Raw genomic sequence first — 19,748 nt, 5'->3', positions numbered from 1 at the left:
CAATCAATATTCCAGCAGGCATTTTTACAAAAGTTGACAATGATTCTGAGAGTTATATAGAAATGCAAAGGACCTAGAATAACAAAAGCAATTAAAAAAAAAAAAGGTGGAGGACCACAAATCTATAGTAATTAAAACAGTTTGGATGTAACGGCAAAGATACATATAAATCAATGGAAGAAAATAGAGGGTTCAGAAATAGACACATATTTATTTAGTCAATTGATTTTTAACAAAAATGCTAAGGCAACCCAATGAAAAAATAAAAGCATTTCAACAAATGGTGCCAGATCAACTACATAGCCTTCTAGGGGGGAAAAAACCACTCTTACCTCATACCATACACAAAAAGTAACTCAAAGTGGATCACAGATCTAAATGTAAAATCTAAACCTATAAAACTTAAGTTAAATATATACCTACCATACAACCTAGCCATGCCACTCCTAGGTATTTATCCAAGAGAAACAAAAACATGTTTACACAAAGACTTTACATGAAAGTTTATAGAAGCTCTTTTGTAATACTAACAACTGGAAACAAGCCAAGTGTCCATTAACTGGTGAATGGAAAAACAAATTAGTATATCTATACTAATTTATATATATAATTATATAATTTACATAAGGAAAAGGAATGAGTCATTGATATACACAACATCATGGATGAATCTCAAAATAATTGAGTGAAAGAAGTGAAAAAAAAAAAAGAATACAGACTATATGATTCTGAGTAAAATTATAGCAAAAGCAAACTACTCTATGATAAGAAAAAGCGAATCATTTGTTGCCTTAGGATGGGAGTAGAGAAAAAAATGGATTACAAATGGTATAAGAAAATTTGGGGAGTGATAGAAATATTTCTTATCCTAATTGTAGTGATGGCTTCATGGGGCATAAACATGCCCAAACTGATTAAATTATACAATTCATGTGCAGTTTAGTGAATGTCAATTCTGTCTTGATAAAGTTGAAAAAAGCAAAACCAAAAGAAAAAAAATTGGTAATATCCACCAAAATTTTAAATGCACACTCTGCTGTTAGAAGTTTATCCTACAGATACACTCACAAAGATAAGGATATGTACTGAAAATTATAATTTTAAACATCTGGAAACAACCAAAACTTCCATTAATATATGGCATGTTAAATAAATTAATGTACTTCAAAACAAGGAATATTCTGCAACCATAAAAAGGAATGACATTATGTATATGTATAGCTGATTCACTTTGTTATAAAGCAGAAACTAACACACCATTGTAAAGCAATTATACTCCAATAAAGATGTTAAAAAAAAAAAAGGAGGGGCTTCCCGGGTGGCACAGTGGTTGGGAGTCCGCCTGCCGATGCAGGGGACAGGGGTTCGTGCCCCAGGCCGGGAGGATCCCGCATGCCGCGGAGCGGCTGGGCCCGTGAACCATGGCCGCTGAGCCTGCGCATCCGGAGCCTGTGCTCCGCAACGGTAGAGGCCACAACAGTGAGAGGCCCGCGTACTGAAAAAAAGAAAAAAAAGGAATGACATACATCTATATGCTCAAACATAAGAAACTATCCAAGATATACTGATGAATGAATGAAGTTGCAGAGAAATTCATACAGCAAATCCATTTGTGTTTAATTTTTAAAGTAAGAAATGCATATGCATAGAAGGTGCTAGCTGTGATTACACCTAATAGTTAACAAGTACCCTTATCACAATTAAAATTCTCTGTTATTGCAAATATTTTATAGTTTTCCACAAACACTACATAATATTGACACCACCACTCCTAATAGTAGTAATAGTAAGTGCCCAATAAATATTAGCTGCTATACGCTAAGCATAACATGCCAAGCACTTTGTACAAATTGTATTGAATCTTCACAACAAACTTGTAAAGTAGGTAGTATTATTTTTATCACCATTTTAGAGAGTTAGGAATGTGGGAGTCAAAAAAGGCTTTGCTGAAGGTCACACAACTATTAAGTGGTAGCATGAGGATTTAACTCAAGTTTCTTTGATTCCAAAGTTGATACTTTTAACCTCTGCTCCAAAAGTCTCTCTGTAAGCATAATCTAGAAACCAAAAACCCATAAAAGAATACAGCAATTGGGAACACAGTGTTAATAAAGAGAATATAATCGAAAAGCACAGGTTTAATCTCTGGTTCTAACTTTTGGTAGGAAATAAACCCTTCATATTCACATATGTATATAATTGTCCTCTGTGAGGTATTTTATTAATCAATCCACTCTGGCCATATGTTTTCATCTCTAATTTCTTACATTCTATCTTCTACATACGATATATAAATATATAAATGTTATAATATATAAATGTTAGTTTCTATTCTAATTCTAAATAATATAAACCCAAAATTCATAAAGAGGAGACAGAAATATATTTCCCAAGTGGGAATTACAAGCACTGAACTTAAACTAGCCATGGAAATTTATTGTTATTGACACCATTCCTTCTATAAATTGTATGTTTTTGCATTTAGTTGTAGCACATTACATAGGTTGCTTTTTGCAATTAACCTCCAAAAGGAAATAAATATTAACGAAATCTGCCAGATACAATTATGAGAAATAAGACATCCATGGGTCTGAATAATGCAGAAAGAAACACCGATTACAACATATCACATTTTATACCTTAGAAATATATTTAAACTACATAAGAGTAAGAATTTTTATCTTTAGAAGTCTGCTTATCAATCTCAGCTCTCTAAAGAAACTCACTCTCTTTGCTATCAATTCACTGAGCATAGAGCAAATATGAATAAGAAATTTCTACCTACTAACACTGTATTTTATTAAATGTTGTCAATTGCATATTCATTCAGCAATATTAGCATTTTTAGAAAATAAAATGTAGCTCAGCAAATTACTGTTCCATAAAAACTGCACATTATAAAGTGATTTCTATAGAACTGCTCATTTGTGTATGTGGACACACACAACCAGAAGGTAAAAATTTAAATAAACGCTCTATATAATTATTATGTACAAATTTTTGTCAAAACTGTTTTTAATATTATCTTTTCAATAAAACAAAATAGATACCTTAAAATAAAAGTATGTTAAAATAAAACTAAAAATGTAAATATTAAAAGTTATAATCCTAATGCCAAAGAATATAGAAATACACCCTAAAATGGTTCTCATATACACTCTAACAGATCTCAAAAATAACATCTGCCATGTCATGCTTCTACAATCTTATTACTTTTTTTTTTACATCTTTATTGGAGTATAATTGCTTTACAATGGTGTGTTAGTTTCTGCTGTATAACAAAGTGAATCAGCTATATGTATACATATATCCCCATATCCCCTCCCTCTTGCACCTTCCTCCCACCCTCCCCATCCCACCCCCCTAGATGGTCACAAAGCACCGAGCTGATCTCCCTGTGCTATGCAGCTGCTTCTCACTAGCTATCTATTTTACATTTGGTAGTGTATATATGTCAACGGTACTCTTTCACTTCGTCCCAGCTTCCCCTCCCCCACCCCGTGTCCTCAAGTCTGTTCTCTCCGTCTGTGTCTTTATTCCTGTCCTACTACTTTTTTGTTTGTTTGTTTTAATTTTTGGCTGTGCTGGGTCTTCGCTGCTGCGCGCGGGCTTTCTCCAACTGTGGTGAGCAGGGGCTACTCTTCTTTGCGGTGCACGGGCTTCTCATTGAAGTGGCTTCTCTTGTTGGGGAGCATGGGCTCTAAGCACAGGGGCTTCAGTAGTTGTGGCTCACAGGCTCTAGAGCGCAGGCTCAGTAGCTGTGGCACAGGGGCTTAGTTGCTGCGGCATGCGGGATCTTCCCAGACCAGGGATGGAACCCATGTCCCCCACACTGACAGGCGGATTCTTAACCACTGCACCACCAGGGAAGTCCCTGTCCTATTACTTTTTAAAGGTTTTCCCCCCATATTTTCTACTCCAACTCCACAGATCAGTAGCAAGAAATAAGATCAAATAAAAGAACGTGTTTTGGTAACATTATCTGAAACAGAAGATAGGTTAGTTATAGCCAGAAAATAAACATTGTAGAATTATTTATGAAGAAATTATACTTAACATTGGTAGATTTCAAGACTTTTATATTTTAAAGGAATGAATTGTTTGTAAGTAAATCAGTTACTGCTAGAAGCAGTTTGCTTCAGTTACCTGAAATTAGAATAGCAGGCTCATTAAATATATATAAATCAGTGATGCAGAGGCACTGCACCATATTGATGGAGCCCTCAGTAATTTTCAATGACACAGCCACTATCATATTTGTGTTCTAAAGAAAAACCGAGTGAGGTTTACAATCATTTTTCTTCATCTCAGAAATCTGGCTTTTACATATTCTAACTTAGTAAATGAGAAGAAACCTAATACTCCAAAACATTTCTAATGAAGTCCATTAAATTTTACATTTTCTTGCCTTTTTGTAGGGAATAAATATATTTATTTATACATGTGTATAATATATATATTTATACAATGTCAAAAGTGAAATATGTAAAGTAAAAATACTATAAAATAAATTATCCTTATGAGGTGGTTGATACAGTCTTTCTAGACACTTGCATATAACACAAAACAAAGTCTAAATTTTTGATTTTTCAGAAATATTGTGAGATGCTCTGTTCTCCAAAAAAACTAAATGATAACAGAAAAAAAAGGAAATAAAATTTGCTGCTGATAAAAAAAAAAGTTATCCTCCAAATCATTTCCTGGCATAAATAATACATTTAGGTTTCCTAATTTGCATATTATATCTCAAAAACCAAATACAATGACGTTTATATATTATCAAAGAAAAAGATAAATTAAAATTAAAAACTGGCAGAAAAATCATTATTGAATGTTTAAAGTATTTTTTAATCTCAAGCTAGCATCCTGGAAACTAAAATACAAAGAGAAAATTGTTCCAAACATATCAAATTGATTTTTGATAATACTGTAGTATTTTCATTTTTCACATAAAATGGGTTTGAGTTACAATCTGGTTGCATTACATTAATAAGAACTGTACTTGGCAAATGTGATCAAAATTTAACTGAACAATTCATAACTGGAATTTACACAGAAAAAAGAAAATGGAGCTGGCCAGGTGAGCAATGCAACCATATAACCTTTCTTAGGCTTTAGCTTCCCCATCTGTTAAAAAAGGGAGGACAGGTGGAGAATAGAACTAAAAAGATGACTGCAAAGCTCCTTCCAAATTTACATTAATCGAGTCTGCCAACTTCCTATCAATCCTTTTGATGAAACAAATAGCACTTTGTAGCATGTACTTTTGTAAGGGCTTCCATCCCCAGCCTGAAAGCTAAAACAGACATGACTTTCACTTTCCTAAAGGAGCTAATATTTAGATATTTCCTCTTCAGTGACTGTTCCACAAAAACATTTATGAATTTGGAGCCACCTTAACATTTTGATCCCTTGATGCTAATATTGCAAAATTTCCCAAGTTTAGGATATTCCCACCAAAATTGTTTGCTTCCCCAAAGGCCCTTTTCCTACATCAGCAGAATGGTTACAATAAGGGTTCAGGATTTCAGGTTTCTGTTACTTCAGTAGCATTTTTTTTTCAATAGTTTAACATGGTAGTTCTATTATTAGTTTTTTAAGTAAACTGCATACTGTTATCCATAGTGGCTGTATCAATTTACATTCCTATCAACAATGAAAGAGGGTTCCCTTTTCTCCACACTCTCTGCAGCATTTACTGTTTGTAGATTTTGTGATGATGGCCATTCTGACTGGTGTGAGGTGATATCTCATTGTAGTTTTGATTTGCATTTCTCTAATTATTAGTGATGTTGAGCATCTTTTCATATGTTTGTTGGCCATCTGTATGTCCTCTTTGGAGAAATGTCTATTTAGGTCTTCTGCCCATTTTTGGATTGGGTTGTTTTTTTTATACTGAGCTGCATGAGCAGTTTGTATATTTTGGAGATTAATCCTTTGTCAGTTGTTTCATTTGCAAATATTTTCTCCCATTCTGAGGGTTGTCTTTTAGTCTTGTTTATGGTTTCCTTTGCTGTGCAAAAGCTTTTAAGTTTCATTAAGTCCCATTTGTTTATTTTTGTTTTATTTCCATTATTCTAGGAGGTGGGTCAAAAAAGATTGCGCTGTGATTTATGTCAAAGAGTGTTCTTCCTATGTTTTCCTCTAAGAATTTTATAGTGTCCAGTCTTACATTTAGGTCTTTAATCTTTTTTGAGTTTATTTTTGTGTATGGTGTTAGGCAGTGTTCTAATTTCATTCGTTTACATATAGCTGTCCAGTTTTCCTAGCACCACTTATTGAAGAGGCTGTCTTTGCTACATTGTATATTGTGGCCTCCTTTGTCATAGATTAGGTGACCATAGGTGCGTGGGTTTAACTCTGAGCTTTCTATCCTGTTCCATTGATCTATATTTCTGTTTTTGTGCCAGTACCATAGTGTCTTGATTACCGTAGCTTTGTAGTATAGTCTGAAGTCAGGGAGCCTGGTCCCTCTGGCTCCATTTTTCTTTCTCAAGATTTCTATGTCTATTTGGGGTCTTTTGTGTTTCCACACAAATTGTAAAATTTTTTGTTCTAGTTCCGTGAAAACTACCACGTGACCCAGCAATCCCACTACTGGGCAGATATACCCAGAGAAAACCATAATTCAAAGACACATGCACCCCAATGTTCACTGCAACACTATTTACAATAGCCAGGACATGGAAACAACCTAAATGTCCATCAAAAGAGGAATGGATAAAGAAGATATGGTACATATATACAATGGAATATTACTCAGCCATAAAAAGGAATGAAATTGGGTCATTTGTAGAGATGTGGATGGACCCAGAGAATGTCATATAGAGTGAAGTAAGTCAGAAAAACAAATATTGTACATTAATGCATATATGTGGAATCTGAAAAAACTGGTATAGATGATCTTATTTACAAGGCAGAAATAGAGACACAGACGTAGAGAACAAACATATGGATAACAAGGGGGAAGGGGAGCAGATGGGATGAATTGGGAGATTGGGATTGACATATATACACTATTGATACTATGTACAAAATAGATAACTAATGAGAACCTACTGTATAGCACAGGGAACTCTACTCAATGCTCTATGGAGACCTAAATGGGAAGGAAATCCAAAAAAGAGGGGATATATGTATATATATAGCTAATTCACTTTGCTGTACAGTAGAAACTAATACAACACTGTAAAGCAACCATACTCCAATAAAAAATTTTTTAAAAAATAGTTTAACAAATAGCATAAAATCCACTTTCACATCTTAATTACAAAGAATATTTTTATAACTCTAAACTTCCCTTTTCCTCCTTATAAAGAACCAAGAAAAACTAATTTCCATTTAATGACTCAAAAGAAGACCTAAAATACTATAAAATTACTGGGGGCAGTAACCATGTCTCCCACACTCACTGTTGTATACTCAGCACAGTGTTCTCCAAAACTGCTTGAGCGTAAGACTCTCTTAGATAGCCAGTATAAAATACAAGTTCCCTCCACCTGGTAAGGCCCAGAAATTTGTATTTTAAATAGGCACCCAAGGTGATTCTTAGGATGAGGCAAGTTTAGGAATCAGTGGCCTGGAAAATGTATTGAGTATATGAGAAAGAATGCAAACTTATATTTATTAGTAAACCAACAACTAATAAACTACAGTTGAGTCTTACTTTTTAATCTTTGAAAATAAGCTTAATACATTTGAAACGTGAAGAAAACCGTTAAGATATCTAGGTTAATTTTTCATTCAATTATTCTCATTCTATTTACTATCTCAGGGACTAATTGCTAAGTAAACAAGAAGTAAATTGCCAAAAATATTCCTGAAACTTAACCTAAAAATTGTTATTTTTCTGCATTTAGAATACTGAAAGCAACTCTTTACAGTTGACTACAAAGTAAATACTCTTAAATTTACCTAAATTTTTTAACTTACTTGAACTGTGCCTCATCTAATCCTCACAGCAATGCTGTGAGGTATATGCTACTGGTAAACCTACTATACAGATGAGAAAACAAAGGCTTAAAGAAAATAGTTTTCCCTAAATCACACAGCTAAGAATAAGTGGAAAACCTAGGATTCAAACTCAGGCAAACTATCATTACACATACGTTAGACATAATATTTTATGCCCACAGCAGAAAAAAAGGCAATGAGGAAATATACTAATTCTGTCTCTGTTTATACTTTTACCCCTACAGAAACTAATGTGCCAATGTTTCAAGTTCTTGCAAAATAAAATAATTTGTGTTTTAACAATTAAGTTTGAACATCGAATAAACAGCTTTATATTTATTACCTGTTTGAATCTTATAATACAAATTTGACAATATAACTTCAAAGGAGAGGTGGATATAGATACAAGGGAAAGAGCTCTCAAAGGGCGTCCATCCATGAGGGACCTCCTTTTGGTCCATTGGTAAAGAATCTGCCTTCCAATGCAGGGGACACAGGTTCGATCCCTGGTCAGGGAGCTAAGATCCCACATGCCGCAGGGCAACTAAGCCCGCACATCACGACTACAGAGCCCACACGCCCTGGAGCCCTGTGCACCACAACTACAGAGCCCACGTGCTCTGGAGCCCACGCACCAAAACTACAGAGAGAAAACCCGCATGCCACAACTAGAGAGAAGCCCGCGCACCGCAACAAAAAGATCCCGCTTGCCGCAACGAAGATCCTGCGTGCCACAACAAAGAGCCGATGCAGCCAAAAAAAAGTGAAAAAGGGTGTCCATCCATGAAACGAAAATTCACCTGCAGGCAAAACCTAACAAAAGGTTTCCTCCAAGACAGAATATGTATACGCATGTGTGTGTATATATATACCTGTATACATATATGTAGTAAACTAGTCAGCAGATAAAATGAATCTTAAAAAAAGATTCCCAGTATAAAAAAAAAAGATTTAGAGAAGAAGAGCCATATGGGGTTAGGGCTATATTTTCACATACAAAGAGAAACATTACAGATAATATTAATTACTAAATATTTAGTAACCACGGTTTTAAAGAACTAAGACAGTAAGTTACACTCAATAAGAGAAGGAACTGAAATGCAAACACTGCATCTTCAAGACTCAAATGCACTAATGGTCATTTTTAGTCAAACCAAAAAATACATATTATAGCCATAAAATAACCAATCCATAGTGATATATTCATATTCTGTAAATAAAATGATCAGCACTCTCTCCCATAATGGAAAAGGAAAATCACCACTAATAAAAATAACTAAAATTTTTAATATTTTAAGAAGCAGTTTTACTAATGGTATAAGGTCAAAAAAAAAAAAAGACTAAAGCTAATGACTACAATGATTTTCTAATTAACTGTTAACTAAATTACCCAAATTTTAAGAGACTGAAGGGGCTAAATACTATCTGTTCTAAGCAAATTAACAAATCAAAGTTTAACAGCGGGCCTAAAACTTGGCAGAACTAGAACATAGATTTTCTAACTTGTGAGTCAGTGTTCTGTCTATTACTCAATGGATTTGTATTATTAAAATACATGGGAGGGCTTCCCTGGTGGCGCCGTGGTTGGGAGTCCACCTGCCGATGCAGGGGACACGGGTTCGTGCCCCGGTCCGGGAAGATCCCACATGCCGCAGAGCGGCTGGGCCCGTGAGCCATGGCCGCTGAGCCTGCGCATCCGGAGCCTGTGCTCCGCAACGGGAGAGGCCACAACAGTGAGAGGCCCGCCTACCGCAAAAAAAAAGAAAAAAAAAATACATGGGACATGAACTCTTACACATATAGTGAAAGCAAAAACCATCTCCTTCAGGAGAATGGTCTTGAGATATTCATTGTAACTACAATCCACAAATATGAGATATTAATTCTCCAGAGCTGTTCCACAGCATTATATTCTAATCAACTTCAAAACACCCCATTAAAGAAGACAAAGAAGGAGAGGGAGGGGGAGAGGGAGAGGGAGAGAGTAAAGAAAAGAATATTTAGGAGAGTTTTAGGGAAGAAGCTGAGGTAGTAAAAAAAAAAAAAAAAAAATCAGAAACTACAAAAGGAAAGAAATGTTAAAGGGGCATAGCAATTACCAAGTTTGAGGTAAAGAAAATAAACATGTACACACAGAACTGAGGCTACAGGAAGTAAATGCCTCAACAATAGTAAGGCCAGCTTTTCCTAACAAACATGATGGAGTAACTGATGTCAGACTAGCATTCTCACCATGAGCTACCATAAAACAAACAAAATGCATGAGACAATCATTTACAGGTATTAGATAATGGGCAACACAGAGACTATAATCCCTTAGAAATGGTAAACTAACAAGGTGACCCCTACAATTGCCTCTTCTTTCTACCTGGGAAAAATTTCCATGACCACGGCCCGGCAAGTAAGAATTTAAGAAGGGCACAGTGGTTCTGCTAAGCTGTACGGGCAGAGATCAGACTTCAGTGCTGCTGATATGGTTGAAATCTGCAAGGCAGAGGGTCCAGAAGTCTGTAGGAACCATGCCCCGCTTTAAGTCCTTGGCCACAGAACAGACTGCACATATACAGGGCAAAACCAATCAAGGATTAAAAGATAATGGCTGGGAGAGGAAGACAGTATAGTTAAGGAGTGCTGGGTAAACTTTGGAGTTCCCACCCAGCCAAAGTAGAGAAACCACATTAACACCTTATTAACACCTCAAACAACCAACTGAGATATGAAAAAGGCCTCAACTAAGAGTGAGGACCACATCATATAATAAGACTTATTCTATACTCACCCTAACAAAGCCTAAATCAAGCCCCAACAAGTTTTGCAAGGAACTGAAAGTCTGGAGGTTGAGTTGCAGTAAAGTAAGGAAACACAATGGGCTCTCCAGATTCATCCTAGCAAAGATTAAAATCAAGCCTACAAAGTTCAAGGTAATCAGCCAGTAACTGAAGTATCTACAAGAATTTTTAAAAACACCACTCTACACAGAAAGATAAAATTTGCAATTTCTAGTACCATCTACACGATCAGTATACAACTGAAAAAAGTACTAAATGTAAAAAAATAAAAGAAAGAAAAATGTGACCCATGGGGAAAAAAAAAAAAAAAGAGTAGTCAATAGGAACCAACCCTGGGACTTCCCTGGTGGTCTAGTGGTTGAGACTCTTCACTCCCAATGCAGGGGGCCTAGGTTTAATCCCTGGTCGGGAAACTAGATGCCACATGCTGCAACTAAGAACCTGCATGCCGCAACTAAAGATCCTGTATGCCACAACTAAAGATCCCACGTGCCTCAACGAAGATCCTGCATGCCGCAACTAAGACCCAGCACAGCCGAATAAATAAATAAAAATTTAAAAAATAAGTGAAACCAACTCTGAGACAGCCAAGATGTTGGATCTAACAGACTGAAACTTTAAAATCAGCTATTTTAAATGTTTTTAAAGATTTAACACAAAATATGTCCAAAGAATTACATTCAAAGAAGTAAAGGAAAATATGGTCTTAATTAGTGTGCAGATAGGAAATCTAGTAAGAGAAATGAAAACTATAGAAAAGAACAAGATGAAAACCCTAGAACAAAAGTACAATAACAAATGAAAAATCTACCACATGGGCTTAACAGAAGATTGGACATGGCAGATGGGAGTCAGTGAATTTGAATACAGACCAGTAAAAAATATCTAATCTGAAGAACAGACAGGAAAAAAAGATCAAAGAAAAATGAAAAATACCCCAGCAACTTATAGAACAATACCAAAGAGTCTAACACACATGTACTTGGAGTTCCAAAATAAGAAGAGAGTGAAAATAGTGCAGAAAGAATCACTGAAATTTTCCAAATAGGATGAAAAACACTGACTTAACGGTTCCAAGCTCAGCAAACCTCAACTAGGATGAATACAAAGAAAAGCACACCTAGACTTATAGTCAAACTGCTAGAAACCAAAGATGAAATCTTGAAAGCAGCCCCAAAAGATTTTTATGATAAAGGGGTCCAAGGATATAAGTAACAGCTAACTTCTCATCACAAACAATGGAGATCAGGAAACAATGGAATGGGGAGTTCCTTGGTGGCCTAGTGGTTAGGATTCTGCGCTTTCACTGCCATGGCCCAGGTTCAGTCCCTGGTCAGAACTGAGATCCCACAAGCTGTGCAGTGTGGCCGAAAAAAAACAGAAAACAATGGAATGATATATTTCAAGTGGTGAAATGACAATCCATAATTCCATATTCAGCAGAAATATCCTTCAAACAGTACAGTGAAATAAAAACACTCACATAAACAAAATCTGGGAGAATTCTTAACCAACAGACCTGTACTACAAGAAATACTAAAGAATGCTCTTCAGGCAGAAAAAAAATCAATGCAACTATAAAATCAGATCCAAAAGAAGGAAGAAAGATACTAAAGATGGTAAATAAGTAGGTGAATACAAAAGACTACATGGGGCTTCCCTGGTGGCACAATGGTTAAGAACCCACCTACCAATGCAGGGGACATGGGTTCAATCCCTGGTCCAGGAAGATCCCACATGCCACGGAGCAACTAAGCCCGTGCACCACAACTACTGGGCCTGCACTCTAGAGCCTGTGAGACGCAACTACTAAGCCCACGAGCCACAACTACTGCAGCCCATGAGCCTAGAGCCTGTGCTCTGCAGCAAGAGAAGCCACCGCAATGAGAAGCCTGTGTATCGCAACAAAGACCCAACACAGCCAAAAACTGAAAAATAATAATAATTTTTTAAAAAGACTACAGCACACTAGGATGGCTATAATCAAAAAGATAAATAATAACAAGCGTTGGCAAAAGATGTAGAGAAACTGGAACCCTTATCCACTGCAGGTGGAAATGTAAAATTCTGCAGTAACTTTGGAAAAGTCTTACAATTCCTCAAATGGATAAATAGAGTCATCATATGATCCAACAGTTATACTCTTAAGTACACACCTGAAACAAAATCATTTGTCACACAAAACTTGTACATGAATGTTCATGGCAGTATTATTCATTATAGCCAAAAAGTGGAAACAACCCAAATGTCCATCAACTAATGAACAGACAAATAAAAAGTAGTATATCCAAACAATGGGATAGTATCCAATAACAAAAAGAAAGAAGCTCTGAAAAATGCTACAACATGGATGAAACTTGTACTAAGTAAAAGCCAATCACAGAGGACCATATATTATATGATTCCATTTATATGAAATGTCCAGAATAGGCAATCTATATGGACGGAAATTCAATTAGTAGTTACCTAGGGCTGGGAGACAGTAGGACTGGAGGACAGGACTAAGTAGTAAGGGGTTTCTTTGTGGAGTAACAAAAACATTCTAGAATTAATTGTGGTGACAGATGCATGTCTCTGAGAATATACCAAAAGCCACTGATTCTACGCTCAAAATGAGTGAATTTTATGGTATGTGAATTCTATCTCAATAAAGTTGCTTATTAAAAAGACTTATTTTTTATTCTCTACATCTCCTTAAAGACAACTGGCTGTTTAAAGCAAAAATAACAATATTAAATCATATATAGAAGTTAAAGATAAGACATCATCAGCATACAGGATGAGAGGGGTAAGTAAGTGGTATTATATTATTCACACTTGTGAGGTACTGAAATGTAAGGAATTTGTGAGGAAGTGAAAAATGAGAAGTGTCTCATTAGAGACTTCTCAAAAATAAGAAGTGACTCTTAATAGACTTTGATAAAGATGCACATTGTTGGGCTTCCCTGGTGGCACAGTGGTTAAGAGTCCGCCTGCCGACACAAGGGACACGGGTTTATGCCCCGGTCCAGGAGGATCCCACATGCCACGGAGCGGCTGGGCCCGTGAGCCATGGCCGCTGATCCTGAGCATCCGGAGCCTGTGCTCCACAACGGGAGAGGCCACAACAGTGAGAGGTCCGCGTACCGCAAAAAAAAAAAAAGATGCATATTGTTATACTTAGAGAAATCACTAAAAGAAAATTTTAAAAATATAATAACAATAAAGAGCTAATAGGCCAATACTTTAAGTCATCCAATTAATCCAAAATAAGGCAAAAAAAGGACAAATGGAAAACAAATAGACTTAAACCCAATGATAGCAAAAATTACATTAAATATAAAGGGACTAACACACCAATTAAAAGGCAGCAATGTTGGACCATATAAAAGAGCAAAACCAACTATGTACTGTCTACAAGATATAAGACACACATTGGTTGAAAGCAAAAGGACAGAGAAAGGTATACTATCAAACAGGAAGCATTACGAGAATGATGTAATATCAGACAAAAACTTCAGGACATATTACAAAAGACCAAAAGGAGCATTTCATAATGACAAAAGGATAAATTCATCAAGAAGTCATAGCAATTCTGAATATCTATGTACCTAATAAGAGAGTTTCAAAATACATAAAGCATGACAGAACTAAAAGGAGAAACTGACAAATCCACAATCCAGTTGGAGTAATTGATAAAATGAGTAGGTAAGATAAATTAGTATGGATGCAGAAGATCTGAGTGACACTATCAACCAAGTTGACCTAATTGACATATACTATACCCAACAGCTACAGGATACACATTTTTTTTCAAATTTACACTGATTGCTCACCAAGACAGACCATATGCTGGACCATAAATAAGTTTTCAGAAAATTTTAAAAGACCGAAATTTAGCGAAGTGCATTCTCTTACTTCAACAATATTAAATTAGAAATTAACAACAATATATCTGTAAAGTCCCCTTTTTCTAATTCTTCTACCCAGAATGAGTGCCTTTTTCTAATTTTTCTGTCCATTGTTTCCTAGTTCACAAAAAGGTATTGTATAAGCCCAGCATATTAAACAAATTAATACCACTTATGAATTATTCTTTCCAACAATAAATAAATTGAACTTTAATCTGATAAACTTCTAAAATCACTAGTAATTTATAGAAAATACAAAGGAACATATTAATACCACAGAGATGCAATCAGAAAAATTCAGACTGGTAACTGGTAACAAACTACTCAGAAACATCAGTAAACGAGAGAGAGACAGAGGGACAGAGAAAAGATAAAAAAGAAAGAAAGACAAACCTTAAGTATGGCAAAATATTGATTTTTACATATATCAAGATGTGTTTTGTTTATTCTACTTTGTGTCTTATATGTGTTTAAAATGAAAAAAGGAGATTTAATAAAATCAAATATAGGTAAAGTTTCCAGAGACAAGTGTTGCCAAGGATGGTTGGGTTAAAACTTAAATTATTAAAGACTTTAGTTTTAAATTTGTGTCAATCTGAAAAATATTATCCAACTATGTTGGGTAATAGAAAAAGAAAAATAAAGTTTCTGTATTCCAAAGAAAAAATAGTTTTCCCAGCTTCTTTAAAAAAAAAAAAAGACTTCAGTTAAATGAAAATTAGATTTAATTGGCTCCATCTAATTCAATATGCCTTCAGAATTCTATGAAAGAATACTATGAAAGGCCCATTTCTTAAAATAGGTGGCCCTGATAAACAAGGAAAAAAAATTATCCTTTTCTGTAATTAAGACAAAGTTCATCATTGAATTGGAAAAAAAAAAGCAAAAATAGAATCCAATCTTCTTTGGATGTTCATGCAATCAATTCATTTGGGTGTTTGCTGGATAGATTTGATACGTAAGAGAACACACATCCTCAATAGCTAGCAGTTAAGGGAGAAAAGTATTTTCATAATGTTTCACCTCTTTTCTCCTTTCTGCTCCTGTATCTTCTCTCATAAATAGTATTCCTAAATAATCTTTCCATAATCCTACACTTCTTATCTTTTGTGAAGCACTATTCCTACTCACTTTATCACTTGCTTCCTAAAATGCCTTTGCTACTTGAGGACACACAAAATAAAGTGAGTAAAATCATGTGGCCCTGTAATCCTTGTCTCACGGTATTCACACTCTTGTGTATAAACACCCTCCCACCTTGTAACAGGATTGTTCAGTGCTAACAAATAAAATACAGCAGAAGCAATGATAACGTGACTTTTCTGATTAGATGATGAGAGGCTCTGCAGCTTCTGGTTCTCTCTCATCACTAATTCTGGGAAAAGCCACATCATGAGCAGTCCTATGGAGGGTCCACAGGGAGGAACTGAAGCTACCAAGAGCCACATGAGTGACCTTGGAAACAGATGCTCCAGTCCCAGACAACAGCTTGAGCGAACCTCATGAAAGACACTGAGCCAGAATCACTCAGCTGAACCACTCATACTCCTGACCCTCAGAAACTATGTAAGATAATAAATATTTATTGTTTTAAGGTACTAAGTAATTCATTACACAGCAATAGGTAACTAATGCAAATAGCAATGCTGAACAACAATACCTGCTCCTTTCAGACTAACAACTGTATTATAAAAATGCCCAAGTTCAATGCCATGAAATACATTCTGTACAAATTCAACATACTATCAAATCAAAAGTATTTCACATCAAAATCCATAATGTTTTATTACCTATCAGAAGAGCAAGATTTAAACAATAATAATGCCCAATATCAGCAAAGATGTTTGGCAACAGAAATTACCATAAATAGTTGTTGGGAGCACAATCAATACAATCTTTTTTGATAACAACTGAGCAATGTTCATCAAAATTTACAAGTCACATACAATTCTACTACTAGGCATTTACATTTACCCCCGTTTGCCTGTTTATCTTACAATATACTTGCATAAGTGCTCAGAGAGAGAGAGAGAAAGAGAAGTTCCAGTGAAAAACTGGAAATCTAAAGATTCATCAAAAAACTTTTGGTTAAATCAGTTATAGTATAACTGAACAGTGGACTATCAACCAACTGTTAAAGAGGAAGACGTACATACCAATTTAGAAAAGATACCCAAGATATACATTATGAAAAAAGTAAGGATATATATAATCCCACTTCCATGAGAGAACATAACGAGTTCATATTAAGAAAATCATCACATTATAATTAAAATTATATTTTCACATTTTATAGTCTCTTAAATTTATTTAAAGATAACCATTGTTGTGCAAGTCTTTCATAGCAGGCCAAACAGATCCTGTTTAAATTTTATTTCTGCTTAACATCCATACCATGCACAAATAATATGATAGCCAATGTATACTGAACAAATACTATGTGAAAGAAACTCTGTTAAGCACCTCCAAATATGATGTTTACATATATTGTTTAATCCTCAAACACTGTAATATATATGGTGCTATTATCTCTATTGTACAGGTAAGAAAAATGAGGCAAAAGGAGTTAGGAATTTGCCCAAAGCCACAGAGCCTGTAAGAGTACAAAGAATTCAAAATCAGAAGTTTGTTCTCTTAGCCAATAACATATAACCTTTTATTCAGTTTGTTCATATTGCAAGTCAAAAAAGGGCTGTAAAATGTGGTCTTTATCTAACAGGTTAGCAAATAAACCAAAATCAACGCAATACGAGAATGACTTAGACAATTCTTAACTCTTATGAAAAAACAGAAAAGACTATGGATATGACAAAAGCAATTTCTAATTAAAAATAAATATTTTTTAATTGTCTAATAAAAACGCAATTTATTTTACTAAAATCACATAATCTTCCCTGACTGGCTAATTACTACTAGGTAGAAATTTCTTCCAGTAAATTACATTTAGTTAGCATCCTTCCAAAAAAGCAAATTCCCTTTCCTTGAGCACCAACTGTAACAAATCGGATACAGGAAAATGAAGAGAAGCTGAGCAAAATCTCTCTAAAAACCTAATAGTCTTTACACAGTGTTTGTCTCGTTTCCCTTTTTCAATCTACTTGATTATTTTCACCTTATTTCTAAATCTTAACCCATTCAATCACAGCTCTACTGTATTTCCTTTGCTGGATGAAGCAAAGGAAAATAAAGATTAATTAGAAAAAGGGACCAATCCAGTAAGTTACTAAATCCCATTATAATCATTATAACTACAATTAACCATGCAATTTATGCTTACCCAAAGGTCTTGTCCACCACATTGTAGATTATCCATCATTTTTTATCTCAAAGAAACTACAGGAATATATGTTCACCTTACATCCCAAAGTGCTTTATATAAACCACCTCTACTGAACCACATTTGACCATAAAAACGTGGCAAGAAACACTCTGACCAGTTCCTGCACTTATTCTTCAAAATATTCAACCTCCTTTCTTCCCCTATCCCCCCAAAATTGGCGTTCTAGAGTCAGACAGCCTGTGTTCCAATTCTAGCAGGGCCCACTAAATAAGAGACGTGGAGCAGTCTCTGTTTCCTTCCCTGTAAAATAGAAATGATACTAGCACCTACTTCGTGGGACTGCTGTGAGAATGAAATAAGATAACTCATGGTAAAGAGCTTAGAACAGTGCCTGGCATGTAATGTGCACTCAATAAACGCCAGCCATTACTGTTATCTCCAAAATTAACTGCCTAAAATCTAAATTTTCTCTTTTAGAGATGAGAATCTAACCAAACTCCCTCAGGACAGTGGGCATATCGTTGGGGTTTCAAATTAACTAACGCAATAAATAGCAGCAGTATATAAACACAGTAATTTTATTTTCATAGCACTTTCGCTCTTTTTAATAAAAACATTTTGCGTGAACTTAAACACTCCGATCCCCACGCTTTTAACCAGCGAGATGTCTGGAACCCTGTTGACAGCACAGCCTGGAAATACAGTCGAGGTTTTCATCACCTAAGAAGGGTGAAATCTAACAAACTGCTGGTTACCACATCAGGGAACCTGCAGTCCAAACCAGGCCTGAGTGGCTCAGGGCTAGCGGCTAGTCTGTTTACAGAAACAACGTTCCCTTTTCCCATTTTCCTGCCCAGGGTCGAAACTAACGACGCCCTTTTCTCCCCTGAGCCGAGGTCAAGCATCTCCCGGCTCTTTCGAGAGCTCCCACCCTGTGCGTCTTCCCCCCATAAATCCCACTCTCCCCCGACTCACAGAGTGTGTCCGCACACATTCACCATCAGCTTCAACGAAGGGTTCCGGTATTTGGTGGTCTTACACCGGGGACAGCCCTGATCGTCCATGGCGCCTTCTTTCCTGTGGACTCTCCTGGATGCCTGCTTCAGTCGCAGTCACAGCCACCTCCAAGCCCCCTCAGACCCGAGGCCAAGCGGATTCCTACCAACAGGCACTTGGCGGGGACGGTCCTTTGCAAATGAGCACCGGCCGGGGGGCGAGGCATTTCAGCACAAAGGTTCCGGCAGCAAGTTTTCCGGTCCTGCAGCTAGGGCTCGGTGTCAGCTTCCGCAGGCCAGCGCAAAAGCTTAGATTTCGGGGAGGGCTGTTAAAAAGGCAAATTGTACATAAAGCTTCATCTCTATGCACCTAGCTGTATTTTTCAAGGCACTGTGTCACAATTAGGAACAGAGATTCCATCTTGTTTTGTCTGGAGACATTCCCATTGTATCAAAGATTTATGCCTGGTGTACATATTCAATAATTCACACCAGTATTTTCTTTTGAACAACTTGATAGCCTGTGTTTTATACTTCTCCTTTACACTTGCACAGTCGTGCAATCACAGAAAATAATATGCATTCGCAGATATGAAGTTTGGAACAGTTATTTAGAATGAAAGTCTCTGCACCGACCCTAAATATTACAGATTCTCACTAAATGTCAAAATAGTTCTATAAATAATATCTGGCAACTGTAGGGAACCTCTTCTCAAGATGGTCAGGCATGCTTAACAGTTTCGGCTGGCTCTAATATCTCTTACCACCCTCCCAATCAAGACAATATTGGTTTCCCCAAATACTGGGGTGATTACACAGAAATCTATGCTTTATTTCAGCA

General features: G+C 36.0%; 1 protein-coding gene across 2 annotated transcripts in view; it reads right to left on the bottom strand.

The window, feature by feature from the left end:
* Positions 1 to 19,097, bottom strand: part of MNAT1 (MNAT1 component of CDK activating kinase) — a 214,178-nt gene extending 195,081 nt beyond the window's left edge. Inside the window, exon 1 of one of the 2 annotated variants that reach the window (XM_032621477.1) lies at positions 18,888 to 19,097. In XM_032621477.1, coding sequence (XP_032477368.1) covers positions 18,888 to 18,976 — 89 coding nt within the window. In that variant the 5' untranslated portion in view covers positions 18,977 to 19,097. The remainder of the gene's footprint in view (positions 1 to 18,887) is intronic. The other variant, XM_032621478.1, reaches the window with a different exon arrangement.
* Between the last annotated feature and the right edge of the window lie 651 nt (positions 19,098 to 19,748).

Source organism: Phocoena sinus, chromosome 2 (genome assembly GCF_008692025.1).
Source record: "Phocoena sinus isolate mPhoSin1 chromosome 2, mPhoSin1.pri, whole genome shotgun sequence".
Taxonomy (NCBI): Eukaryota; Metazoa; Chordata; class Mammalia; order Artiodactyla; family Phocoenidae; genus Phocoena; species Phocoena sinus.
Note: the sequence above shows the minus strand (reverse complement) of the source record. Positions and strands in the feature narration are given on the sequence as shown.